This window comes from Sinocyclocheilus grahami, unplaced genomic scaffold, assembly GCF_001515645.1.
Source record: "Sinocyclocheilus grahami isolate Dianchi unplaced genomic scaffold, SAMN03320097.WGS_v1.1 scaffold838.1, whole genome shotgun sequence".
In the NCBI taxonomy this organism is placed as follows: Eukaryota; Metazoa; Chordata; class Actinopteri; order Cypriniformes; family Cyprinidae; genus Sinocyclocheilus; species Sinocyclocheilus grahami.
This window is the reverse complement of record NW_015506017.1, coordinates 354876-369711: the sequence shown is the minus strand read 5'-3', so window position 1 is coordinate 369711 and position 14836 is coordinate 354876. Positions and strand designations below refer to the sequence as shown.

The following is a 14836-nucleotide window of genomic DNA, read 5'->3' as shown; positions in this document are numbered from 1 at the left end:
AAATGTTCCCTCCTGGTGGAATGAGTCCTTAGCCATCTTCAAGAATCGGCTAAAAACACATCTCTTCCATCTTTATTTGACTCTCTAACTCTAGCACTCTCTATTCTAATTCTATTCTTTAAAATAAAACACTTAGAAAACACAAAAACCTTAGACTTGCACTCTATTCATTTGCTGCTTGTTTTATTTAACTCTTGCTTTCTAATCTTTTTGTATTCTATCTGTTATCTTTTTATGTATTATACAATTAACAAAAGCAAATAAGACCTCTAACAGTAGCTTGCTCTATTCTTTTTCTATTCTATCTGTTTACTTTTTATTTATTATATTATTTAAAAACCCTTGCTACGTGTACTGCGATAAGCTAACTGAGACTTGTTATAGCACTTGTATATCATTGCTCTTTTGTTGGTTTTGATTGCTTCCATTGTCCTCATCTTTCACAGACTTTTAAATTAAATGTTCCCTCCTGGTGGAATGACCTGCCCAACTCAATCCGAGCAGCTGAGTCCTAGCCATCTTCAAGAATCGGCTAAAAACACATCTCTTCCATCTTTATTTGACTCTCTAACTCTAGCACTCTCTATTCTAATTCTATTCTTTAAAATAAAACACTTAGAAAACACAAAAACCTTAGACTTGCACTCTATTCATTTGCTGCTTGTTTTATTTAACTCTTGCTTTCTAATCTTTTTGTATTCTATCTGTTATCTTTTTATGTATTATACAATTAACAAAAGCAAATAAGACCTCTAACAGTAGCTTGCTCTATTCTTTTTCTATTCTATCTGTTTACTTTTTATTTATTATATTATTTAAAAACCCTTGCTACGTGTACTGCGATAAGCTAACTGAGACTTGTTATAGCACTTGTATATCATTGCTCTTTTGTTGGTTTTGATTGCTTCCATTGTCCTCATTTGTAAGTCGCTTTGGATAAAATCGTCTGCTAAATGACTAAATGTTAATGTCTGCTAAGTTACTAAATGTTTCTAGCTATGTGAATATATATTAACTAATGATCTGTTAAGCATTATATAATGTTTGTTAATGATTTATAAATGAAAGTTATTATAAAGTGTTACCCAGATGATACCTTATTCTTATCTGTACAAACTAAAAATGAAGAAGTATTTTTAGTTATTTTCGCGGTCATCAAGAAAATACACGACAGACCGCACCAATGCGGGCTTCGACCCCAGGGGGTTAAGTTAGAGGATGAGAGCAACTTAGAGGACTGTAGTAGAACTGCAACTTATTATAAATCCATAGTAACAGAACTATGGGCTGATACATTCCCACCTGCTCAGTAGAAGATTTGTAATAGCCATGATAAATCTTAAGAATTTGTACAAGGTAGGTATCAACATTGGTTGGATCAGACATGAGAGAAACCGAGTAATTCATAGGGCTTAGCCCTTTAACAACCTTTGCGGAAAATTTGGCCATAAAGCCATTGTCTGTTCTGGATAAGTGGTGAGTCGGTACCTAAACTATATCCCCAACCTGCAATTGAGTCTGTTTGTGGCGCTGGTCATAGTACTGTTTCTGCTTGGCTTGCGCTTGTTCTACATTCTCCTTTACCAGGCTGATGAGGTCTTTTTGTTGATGAAGTATGGGATAAACAGAGCTGTTGGGATCAGGTGGTTGTTGAAGAGCTCTCTCCATAGGTCCTTTGAGTTTACACCCAAGAGCTATTTCTGCTGGTTTAAACCCTGTGCTCTCATGCCAAGCAAAATTAATAGTGAACCTGATTTCTGCTAACCTTTTGTCCCACTGCTGATGTAGCTCTTCTATGTAGGATGCAATCATGGTTTTCAGGTTACGATTTACCCGCTCGGTCAGATTTGTGGATGGTAGGCAACTTGTGGATCGTAGTCAACTTTTTGTCCCCACTGTTTGCATATCAAGTTAATAAGGTAGGAAGTGAATTGTGTCCCTCGATCTGATACTACAGTAGATAGGTTGGGGTTCCCCATCTGGTGAATATCTCTTCTACAAGTATTCTGGCTATTTGAGGTGCTTTGTCTTTTCTCAAAGGAAACATTTCCACCCATTTGGAGCAGTTATCGACAGTAACAAGATGATGTTCGTTCTGTTTAGTGCTTTTGGGGAAAGGACCCAAGAGGTCAACACCTATCATGTAACCAGGTTTGACAACAGGAGTACTCTACAAATGGCCAGACAACTTTGTCAGTGAGGGTTTGTACTTTTGACAAATGTGACATTCTCTACAGTGTCTCCACACATCAGTTCTTATGTTAGGCCAGTATACTGTGTCTAGAAGTCTGAGAAGAGTTTTTCATTTTCCCAGATGTCCGCTGAGTGGGTTGTCTTGGGTGTTTTGCAAAAATGCTTCTCGATGAATAGATGGAATTACCAGTTAGAGTTTCTGTCCTTTCTGACCCTCAGGCACACTGCAAAATGTACTGAATTCGTGAAGCATCCGGCATTGTCTGATTCTGTCTGATTGTCTGAGTCTACAGGCATGTTGACTTGTGATGCAGCGATCTTGGAAGCGTTTACAATGACGGTGACGATTGCATCAGGCAGAGCATTTTGACTATGAGTTCTGGATAATACAGCCTTGGGTTTTGGAAGGCCCATGTCAGGGCAGCATGGTCAGTGACTACTTCGAAGGGTCGGCCTTCAAGGTATGTTTGCCACTTTTCTACAGCCCAGACTATGGCCAAGCACTCCTTTTCTGAGACTGTGGATGCTTTCTCTGCTCCTCTGAGCAACCAGGATGCATAGGCGATCACATGCTCTTCTCCTGATGATTCCTGTTTAAGAACAGCTCCTACACCAATGTCACTTGCATCTCATTTGCACTCGGAAAGGTTTGCTAAAATCAGGTGTTATTAAGACAGGAGCTGTGGTGATACCAGCCTGCCAATCCTAAGAATCTTTGGATGTCCTTGATGGATTGAGGTATGGGGAATGTTTTCACTGCAGAAACTTTAGATGGATATGTTTTTACACCCTTGTTTGAAACTATATGACCAAGGAATGCAAGTGATCTATGGATGAAGTTGCATTTCTTCAGGTTAAGTGTGAGTCCGGCGTTACTGAGACATGTTGCCAATAACCACTTTTTAGGTCCAGAGTGCTGAAGACAGTGTCACCGTGCAGTGACTCCAGGATAGCCTGTATCTGAGGCACAGTTTAGGCATCCAGGTGGGTCTTGGCATTCAGTCCACGGTAATCAATACAAAGTCTAGATCCTCCATCCTTCTTTTGAATTTCCACCACCAGAGAAACCCAAGGAGAACTAGATGGTCGAATGATCCCTTAGTCTAGTACAGGGGTCGGCAACCTACGGCACCAGAGGGATAATCGCTGGTACGCAAGCAATAGGGAAAACTGCATCCTGACGTACATTTTGAGGTAATAACTTCTGCAGCCTGTTAGGAGCTATAAATACTACTTAAGTGTGAGAATTAACTTGCGCTAGTCTACAGATGCATCATCTGTGTCTGCTGCCAGTGTAAGTTGCTGTATGTATTGACAAGTTTCATCACTGCATTTAGGTGAAGAAATGGCAAGGTAAAAATGCATGGTGGGGTGGATGTCATGATGAAGAAAGGTAAAAGTTTTTACTTTCATAGCTCCTTCTGCAGTGGGCAGGCTGTACTGAGTTTTGTGAAAGTCTTGCACCATTCTGGTCTTTAACAGAAAATCCATTCCTAGTGTGATTGGTACTGTCAGGTCAGCATCCCGCATTATGAAGATTGTCAGGTCTACTGATTGTTCCTGCACTTCACACCTCCATTTCACCTTACCAATAGCAGTCTGCCTTTGTCCATTGGCTGATAGAAAGCATTGCCCTTCGCTGGGTTGGTAATGCTCTTGGTGACACAACTGTATCCAGAAGGACTCCTGGATCAGTGAGAAAGTAATACCTGTGTCGACCATGGCAATGGCATGCCTTTCCTGTAAAATTATGGGAAGGGTGATATTTTTATAGTCATGTTGCACAGAACTTTGAAAGGATTGCACTACTCAATTGCTTGCATGTGGTGGTTTGCGCTGAGGTTCTTGAACTGTGCAGGCTCTCTTTCTCTGTTCTTCCACATTAGCCTGACTCCAATATCTTTTGGATTAATCAAAATCTCTTTCTATCTGGGTTTCAATCCTGACTAGTTCTCCCATGTCCTTGATGGTTCCACTTAGCAAACTAGTAAGTCGTGGGTTATAGTTTCTAAGGATTGCTTGAACCACTTCCTTCTCAGACATTTCTTTCTCCACCACAGACACAATGCTCGATAGTGGAATGCAAAATCTCTGATACTTTCTTTAGTGCCTAGTTTCCTCTCCAACACTTTTCTTGCTACAACATCATCATAGTCCTCACTTAGAAATGAGTGCAGAGAAGTTTCTTTAAACTGTCTCCAGTTGTACACATTCCTTTGTTTTGCCATTCACCAGTCCTTTGCAATAACTTGAAGAACAGCAGAGAGTGGATCGAGGATTTCACCATCACTGAGAGGACAAACAGTAAAATACTATTCACAACGTTCAATAAATGCGATAAAATGTTCAATAAAATGTGTTTATGTTAGAGGAGGAGAGCAGCTTAGAGCCCATAGAGGACTGTTGTAGAACTGCAACCTACTATAAATCCATAGTAACAGAACTATGGGCTGTTACACCTTTTTTCAACTTAAATGTTTTGCCTCAGCATGGCAAAACCATTCTGTATTGTCGTAAATCAGCTCAAAAGGGAAATATTTATGACTAATTATAACTGGTTATGATTAATAATAAATATTTAGATTAGATCTTAGAATTAACTGTAGCAGAATCAATATTACAATTATTTGATCGGTCCGTCCACCGAGCAGACAATATAATCATTTATCAATTCAAGGAAAGATTATTTTCCTGTCCAAGGAAAGTAGCTTTCCTTCTTTATGCAGTGCTAGTAGTAATTTAGCATGTAGCAAGGGATCAAACATACAGTGACTTCGAATGGTGAGCAACGCACAGAGACAATCAGTTGTGAATAAAAGGGATTTAATAAATTAAACTATATCTAACATATAACTAAACTAAGCACAACACCTTTAAAAAGGGGCTCAAACTTAAACCCACATCTAAATAGTTGTAAATGGTTACTTGCATTGGCTTCCATTGCTGAACAAGATTCCTGATGCGGTAGACAACGGTTCTTGAGTTCTCTTAGAAGTGAGCTGGAAGTTTTCTTTGTCTTCTTCTGAAGATAGGAAAGTCCACAGCGGATCGAAGTTACTTGAAGATAAAAACTGCCGGAAAATCAAACTCCAGGGGAGAGTCTTGAGAAGACTTAGTGTTGTCTCAAAAGAAGAGGTTTTCTGAGCTAAGATCATTTCGAGCTAATGACCTGTCTTTAGTGTGTTATGTAGCTATCTGTGCATGTATAAGATCTGCAGAGTTACAAAGCTCAAAGTCTCCCACAAAATGATTTATTCTATCTAAAAGAGAAGGCTGATCCAGACTGGGCAAAAACGTCTCATTCAAACATGCCCCCAGATCTCTACGTCACGATGTGGAAATATTTGCGTAATGCCGCCCAAATGTTCATGCAAAGAAAGAAGGAGTGGTTTCAGGAACCGCAGTAGTGTTGATGCAGCAATGTCAGGGAGACTCAAAGCAAAAGCGCTTTATTTGGCCTTCTGAAAGTAGATGCAATGAGGAATCATTAGTTAAGATTTATTTACAACAGAACAGCACAACCCAGATGTTCGAATTTGTGCAACGCATTTTATGGACGACAGTTTTGTGAACCTAGGAGAGTAGCCTACAAGCCTGGCTGTGCAAAGGCTATTTAAAAAAAAGGGTCAATTCCGACTTTGCTATGACAATCTGGCGCTTATTCTGAATCAGCTACTGTAAGTATGTTTTCTTAATAGATAAATAAATGTTGACAATTTACAATTTACTTACGATGATTTGTTTGTGTGGCATATTCTGTATGACATTAAAATTATTTTTAGAATTATTTTACATAAATAGGTTAAACAAAATAATGTGATTATTTCTGCAGAACCTTTTATGCACCGTACTTAACTGCAGACACGGAAATGACGTGCACTATGGTACAGTACAAATATTTTGAGCATCCCTTATGTCCCTTATTTTCCTATAAAGAATTACAATTGTCCCTTATTTTCCTTTTCTGAAGTTGGCAATCCTATGCTCAAGCATTCCCTTCATGAATAAAATTAATCCACAGCATTCTCAGTGGCTCAGAGGTGGGAGTTTATGGATACTCTTATGTTCATTATTACAGCCAACAACAGAACAGTTAGAATGTTTATGTAGCTGACATATCACTAGCTGCTCTAGCGATGATATAAACATGGCTGACCATATGCGGCTCACTCAGGGTAGGATTTATGCTAATAGGGCAGATTGTCTCCAGTTGTGTGCAAAGCTTCCTCTACTCTTATGTAGGGGGAAATCTGTTTATGATTTATGGGGATTAAAAAAAAGGAGTAGGTGGATTTTTACCGTTACAGGCTGGTTGTTTATACACGCTGTGGATACACATCTGTGTTCAAGCACCTTATAAAAGTGAATTTTCCATAATAGGTCCCCTTTAAATACTTTACCACCACTGCAGGTGGTTTTCACAAAATCCAAAATGGCATAATTCCTGTTGACTGCCAGCATGAAAGTTGATTCTCACCAACTTTAATACACTGCTGCTTAATCGATAAGTGCATTCTAAGTGTTTGGTATATTTTATAATGGCCGTATTTCCCTGTAACTTCTGTGAAACAATAAAACAAATTAAAATTGTTTTAACATATTTTTTAGGAGTGTCTTGAGATGGTGAATACCCAATTTTTTGTGACTCGGACAAATGTTCTAGCTCTAGGATGAATTAAAAAAAAAAAATTCTTGACTTGAAATGACAGAAAAGGGAAATTGATATGCATATCATCAACTGATTCAGAGGAACTGAAGGAATGAGAAGAAACTTTAATCTTGATCTTAAATATGATGGTTTAAGAGTTATTAGCAAAAAAAGTATCATTCTCACCAAATTTAATATACTGCTTAATTGCAACACTTAAGTGTCTGCCATATTTCGTAGCTGTCGGCCATTCAGATTTGATGTTATAAGCTGCCATGTTTGTTTAGTTATCTGGGTATTATTTAAAGAATGTTACCATTTTCCCTGAAGAAGGAGTTTACATATTCTCAACGTCAAAAGTTGATGCAACTTGGGAAGTCCTGTTGCATATGTGTATTAAGTTTTGTTAAGTTTGGACAAATTAATTTGTCTATAGCTTCTCAACACTTCAATATCAAAATTATTTGAATAACTTTTGTAAGTTTAGTCTAAAGCTGCTTTGGACAAAGTTTGGTGAAGATCTAACTAAATGGCTAGAATTTTGATTCTAGCTCTTAGGGTTCCAGAGATAAGAAGCAAAACACAAATGACATAATTACCTGATAATTGCTTCAGGGTTCCCACGCTTCTTGAAAGTACTTGGATTTCAGACATATGGATTCAAGGCCTGGAAAGCACTTGAAAAAAAACATAGGTCCTTGAAAGTGCTTGAATTAAATTTGAAATAAATTTTGTTTTTGGCGCTATTTCAAAAATTGTCCTATATGTTCTGTCAAAGAACGAAAACGGCACTAATGATTGGGGGTGGAGATGGGGTAGCGCAAAAAAAAAACTTAACGTGTGTGTTGATGCGCGCAGCCTAGAGCCCTGAGCGGGACAGTTTTCTTAAGCCCGCTCCCGCTGAATTTCTGACCATTACCGCCTGCTCCCACAACGTGTGTATCCCGCTCCCGCAAACATTCTAATATTGTATATACAGGGATTAAAGTTTTCCATCGCTATGACGGATTTCCGTCAATTGGAAAAAATGAGGGGAGAAGAAACACGTAGTGCATTGTTGTTGTTCTGCCGGCACACCAAAAATCATCCCCGCCACGGCTGCAGCTTCTCACTGACAACATAATGACGCCGCTCGCATCATTCACAGTCGGGTTATTAGCAGAGAACACAGAGCAGGACTTGAATTTCGGCGCAGGATTGCGGCTATTAATAACAATTGTACTCATTCCCGCAGGTTCCGCGCTTATAACGCAATGACAGATGACGGAACGTATCATTTGCACTCACTCGCGCGCGCTCATTTTCTGTGCGCCCACAGATCGCGATAAGGAGAGTGACAGCTTTTAATAATTATTAAAGGAGTTTGCAAATGTGATATTGATTTAATACAACAGTTCAATAAACAAGTACTGCCTGATTTTGCTCTTTCAACAACGAAAATAGTTCTAAATAAAGTAACAGCTCAGCCACTGCGCATCTCTAAAAGCAAAAAAAGTGGTGTTTCATTCATGAATGAAAGTGCGTTTTTGAATGAATCTAGTGAGTCAGTGATTCATGAATACCCATTCATAAAGACTTGTTTCATTCCTGAATGAATCAGCTGTTCAAACGAATCAATTGAATGAATGATTCAGTGATAAAAATCAGTGACTTGCCGCCAACTGCTGGTGGTTTCAGTTTCATTTTTAGGTATAATTTCAGTTATTTAAATCATTTAATATTTCTGTATTCAAAATTTTATATTTAAAACATTAATCTCAACATTAATTTATTAATTTAATTGCACTCATGCCACCTCTGAGAATCATTAAACGTCTGAAAATGTACCCACAAGCCACGTTTGTGTTCTTCTGTGCACCCTCTGTAGTAGAAATTAATTTTTTATTAACACTAATTTCATATGATTGCTTACTTATTTTCCTTATTCTACTTCTTATATATTTTTAAATAGAACTTTTAAAAAGCTTATAAACATAATTTTTTTTTATTTGACAGTAAAGGTAAAAAATTAAAAAAAACACCCCTGAAAATCACTTTAAGGAGTCAAATATCACCTCATATTAGGAAGGCAAATTTTTTATCTGAATTTTTGATTATTGGTCAGAAGGTGCTTCTAAATTTTTTTAATTAGGAGGATTTCTAAAAAGAAAAGTAAGTATAGAGCCATGTGTATCAGTATATTAGATCCGTGCATGAGGTCGAGACAGCAGCCTATAAACCTGCTGCTGTCTTTCATTATACAGAGTGAAGACTATCCAGTGTTATTTTACAGTTGAGTATAGATTATAGTTAGACCTAACTGAAAACATTTCTTGTTATTGCTTTTGTTTTTGCTATTGATTGTCATTAATTTATTTGTTTTTATTTTATTATTTACTATTTACTTGTCTTTTTTAGTTAAAATAAATTCAATTCTGAGTGCACGTGATTCGTGGGTGGGGAGGGGAGGGGGCGTGGTCCATGAGAAATAGTCCTGCCACCACAGCTGGAAAAAATCCTAGGAAACACTGCATGCATTTAATAAAATTAGAAAAATGCATTTACAGAGGTAAAAAGAAAATGCCCCTGAAATCACTTTGAGTCAAATGTCAGCTCGTATTAGGAAGGCTAATTCTTGATCAGAATGTTTTATTATTGATTAGAAGGTGCTCCTACACTGCTCTTAAACTGGGTGTGTGACGGGTATGGCTGTGGAACGGGGTTTGGCTGAGGAAAAGTTTTCAGTCAAAATATTTTTTTTACTTTAACCCCATAATTTTTGCACATCAGGGAGCCGCTATCAATATGCGGGGTATTGAAATCGCATTTGAATTAGCGCTCGCTGTTCACTTTCGATTTTGTGATCACGCGCACTCTGTGTAAAGGGGAGCACATCTTATCAACATGCCTAATAATTATGCACACACTGTATTCTGATCATGTTTTTTCCAAGCACATTTTACCAATTCCGAACCGCATCAATCTAAATAACTACTATTATTTTTGTATTTAATCATTTAGAAGTGATATGTAATTGTCCATGAAGGCTGGAAATGAAAAACTCCTTATTAAGGCGTGCAGAATTATTAGGCAGGTTTTCTTTTACGGATGAAATGAGCCAAAAAAGAGATTTAACTCAGACTGAGAAGTCAAAAATGATTAAATCCCCTTGAGAAATATTAAAAACTAATGCAATACAGAAATTTCAAAGTTAAGGCATGACCATGGGTCAGAAAAATGCTCATTGGGTCAGCGGGGTCAGAAAAAAAGACAGGTGGAGAAGAAAAGAGCATGTTAAATGCAAAAGAATTAAGAATGAATGTGAAGAATTAAGTGTGAACCCATCAGGAACCTTTTAGTCTCCAGTGCCACTATTTTCCAGAACTGCAACCTTGAGTCTCCAGAATTACAAGGTGTCAGGTTCTCAGAGACTTTGCTTGGGTAAAAAATCCTAAAAAAGGACCCTCACTTAATAAGAATAACATTCTGAAGTGTTGTGAAATACATGAAGACTATTTTTATAGGCTTTATGGACAGATAAGTTGAGAGTGACTCTTGAAGGACCAGCACCACATCCTCTTGTACCACTGTTAGAAGAATTGATCTTCCAGAATCTGGCAGTAAGTTTTAGGAGCTCATTTTTGTCAGTCTCTGCAAGACACACTTTTCAGGATAGGAGATGGACTAAAAATGAACTCCCAAAACTTACTGCAACATGGAGCTGAGAAAATGTAGAACATGAAATATTGGAAAAACAGCTTAGTGAAAAGCGTTTACAGTTTAAAAGCAAATAGTAAGTCCTATTTTTTATTTATTTTCTTTATATTTTTTTGCACATGCACAAGGTTTAAAATGTTCATGAAATATTTTCAAACAATATTGACGTTTTGAGCACCTGCATGTTTGAGAAGCTGCGTTCCTCTAGGTCAAAGATGAAAAAATGGAATTTACAATAAAAAGTAATTTACAAAATTATTTTGACTTGAGTTAATTTATTAATGAGTAACGTCTCTTTTGAGTGAATGTGCAAATTTTTAATGTTAACCGGTTTTACCATATTATTACAACATTTAACCACTTTTTATTCATTTAAAAATTGAGAAATTCTTTCAAATTTAAATCTTGTACAAGAACTATAGCAAAACCAGTTTTATCAATATTTTAGAAATTGTATTTGAATATTACCAGTACTGATTTCATTAAATTCCTTTGAACATGACTGCTCAAAATGATCTAAATTTATGAAACCTGCACATTCAAAACATTATTACTCTGAAATGTTTAATGTAAATGTTAAGTGTAAGTGAACTATTAAGTACTGTATGGTCTTTCATGACACTACATATGCTGGGGTGTGAATTTAATAGGTGCTTGATATAAAATAAATGGTGCTTTAAAAAGTCCTTGAATCTGGTGTTCATGAAAGAGTGGGAACCCTGTTGCCTAATAACCAAGCAGAAACAACATATATTAATTTTTTCACTTCTGGTTTTTACACAATGATAACAACACCACTGATCTGATCAAACTTTTATTTATAACACTTTTCCAGTCATCTAAAATGACTAGTTTGTTATTAACAAACTAAATGTGCAAAGTGTAATGTTTTCAAATGGAGATGACAAGGGAGTCTATCAACTTTGCATAATCATTATCATTTGTTTTAAACTACAGTTTTAAAAGGTTTATGTGTTGTTTAATAGGCTAAAGTAGGGGTGAGTGAGCTGAAGATTTTGTATCGTGATTGATCTTGAAGATGTCTACAATGTACTTTTCAAATGAATTGTAGCGATTGTGACCAAATGTGTCCAATTTATGTCTGTATGTAAATATATCCATATATCTATGCATTTCACTTGGCAGGACTTTTAACATGTTAGAGCAATAAAGAAACATGGATGAATGAGAAAGTAAAGAGTGCAACTTTGCTGATATTAAAAGGAGTTTATAAAAGCACAATAAGCCATATAAGTGGAAATCATCACTGGGAAAAGTATACATTGTCAGGAAAGTAAACAAAACAGCAAATGCATTGCAATTACCGAGTTCATATCAACTGGCATGTTATCAGAATTATTCATGTTTTTGTCTAAATTATGAATCATCAACCCGGTGAGTGAACTGGACTAATGGAAAACAGGACTTTACGAGCCTAATGATGAGCATAGGCAACAGCAGAGAGATAATTAAAATAAGCTGTTTTATTTAAAATTACGTCTTTGGGACGATTACTTGGATTACGTGACTCCATGAGTTTGTCTCTATTTAAATGACATCAAACATTTATGTAACAGATCTCATTTGTGCATTAATGACTGTTATATTAAATTTTATTCATTAAAGCAAAGCAAGTTACTTGACCTGTAAACACCATTGTTGACACGACTCCCCTCAAATACAGTGCGGTAATGGTGGTCTTGTAATATTCAAAGCATCCACAAAGACATTTCCCTCATTTTGAATATATCCTATTAATGTGAAGCCAGATCAGAAAAGACTAAACAAAATGGCTACTGCATTTAATGCATGTGATTTGAAAATATTGTTATATAAAAGTTAAAAAATATGGTCATGTCAGTCAAATTATCTATCTGATGGTGGTGACAATTTGATCTAAAGCTGAAAATTATAAGCTGAATAATTATATCATTGTGAATGCTACATTTTCTCACACATTTTGTGAGAAAGTAAAAGTTACACCCAAATAATACAAAATAATTGAATACGTAAACGTTTATTTTTTGCATTATTGTAGCCTGTTTTGTCTTACTTAAGAATCAGCCAGATGTGTAGAAGGCAAATTCTGTGTTTTCAAATGCACATTTTGTAAAGTGTTGTAGATGGAATATCCTGGATGCAGCTCTACATACCCCTCTGTATGGATCAAAAGCGTTTTCAAACATTCCCTTTCAATGTTTTGAGAGTATAAAATCTGCAGTTTCAAACTTTTCTGATGAAAGAGGAGATGAGAAAATTGCTCCCTTTTTTGTCCTTATTATCCTTTCATCTCCTGCAGGGCTTTTTTCACAGTGTACATATTTCTGATCATTTGTTCAGATCCATTTTATTTTTATTTCACTGCATATTTTGTGTTTATATGCAACCCATATCTCTCTTCAGCATAACCAGTAAAACAAGAACTCATATTCTTGATTATCAGTGTCTTTCTCCGTTCATCTATTCTTTTAAATTTGTTGCATCAATTATTTGAATGTCCAAGATACTTATTTGCTGCAAAGTAATTACCCCTTAATAACTTTTTTATGCAAAACAGTTGTTCAGTATGCAATTGTGGACATTTCGAACATTGTTTCTTTGTTGTCATTGCAGTGACCCTCCTTTATTCCTTGTTTGCAGCAAGTGGCATCCAGTTATCATCTTGGAAATAAATATGGTTATTGGTTATATGGTGTTATGACATCCATGACATAAGCAGTTTTGGCACAGCGTGTCACCTACTGGTCAAGAGATTGACACTGGACGTTTTTGTTTTATAACTTCTGAACAGTTTGACCGAAAATCACGAGACCGCTCAAGGCGATATCAGATTTCCATGTCCACTATTTTGGGTGTCGAACCTTTAAAATGTTCTCATTACAAAAAAAAAAAAAATTTAGTTTAATTACAAAAGTCAGTATGTATGCCCTTGAGGTACTTAAAAAGTTTCCAGACAGTGCCACCTTGTCATTAAAATGATAATGATTTATTAGTTTTGCCTATTGTCATGAGACTGATCTTAATAGATTCCTTGGGTCATGAGAACATCAATACCAGTTATACTATATTTGGCTTAACTTGCTGAATTTAGTTGAAAACATACTTTTTCAATCTATTCCTAGACTGTTTTCACAAAATTTGACCCAGGTCATCTAACAATCACTTTCTTTCCCTGCCATTGACAGAATTTTCTGTCATTTATGACACAAGGCTTTCCTTTCCATTGACAGAATTTTCTGGCAATTTATGTTTTCACTGTTATATATTATGCATCTTCTGAAATAGTACACACAGAAACTAGCAATAGGGACATTGCTTACGCACTCATAACACGATCATTAAACATGCAACAGCACATAAATCAAAACACCCTAACGTTACTGAATGAAATGTTAAACTCACAAAGAGGTATAGGACTGTGGTAGCTTTGGGGGTGTTGATGGACTCGGTCATTTGATCATTGTTCTCAATCAAAAACGTGATTTTTCTCAGCTTTTTATTTAAGTTGTTGCTTTTTTAAATGAAACTTTCCCACATTTAAGTGTTGATTTAAAAAAAAAGGCATGAAGTTACAATAAAATGGTTTGTTTTGTTTAAAAGCAGAGTCTGTTCTTTATTTTAATATATTATATGTTCAGATATTCATGCAACAAAATATTCTGGGGGCCATGAAATTTTTGTTAAAATGATCAAAAATGCTAACGCTGGCTGGCAACTTAAAAAAATATATATGCTGGTGGGGAAAGAGTTAAGACCACGCCAACAAAAAGTTATGGATTTTGTGTTGGTAGACAAAGTCACTATCATTTAATGCCCGATTAAATTTGATGTCATGATTCCAAATTGAATCTGGATCTCTGTAAAGCTTTGTGTGTGTCATTGTCACCCCACACTGACCAAACTGAAATGTTTCTTGAGCACCAAATCAGCATATTAGAATGTTTTCTCAAAGATTTACATTTATATTTAATCTTAAAACAGAATTCTAAATTCTAATAATATTTCACAATATTACTGTTTTTACTTTATTTTTGCTTTCGGTTTCAATTTGAAATTTTAACTTTGCACCATATCAAATAGCAAATGTCTATGAGAACTGGTAATATCACATTTCAACATAATAGTTGTGTCCTATGTCTTGTGTGCAAGAAACTGAAGTTTTTCTACTCTCTTCCAGGGCAGTATGGGGAGTATTGCCTGTATTGCATGGAAAGGAGACACCCTAGTTCTGGGAGATGTAGATGGAAACCTCAATTTTTGGGACCTAAAAGCTCGTCTTTCAAGGTGCAAATGTATTAC

General features: G+C 36.2%; 1 protein-coding gene across 1 annotated transcript in view; it reads left to right on the top strand.

Moving 5' to 3' along the window:
* LOC107562765 (WD repeat-containing protein 11-like) overlaps window positions 1–14836 on the top strand; it is a 163270-nt gene that overhangs the window by 88209 nt on the left and 60225 nt on the right. The window contains exon 17 of the mRNA XM_016247483.1: window positions 14715–14821. Within this exon, the coding sequence (XP_016102969.1) occupies window positions 14715–14821 (107 nt within the window). The remainder of the gene's footprint in view (window positions 1–14714; window positions 14822–14836) is intronic.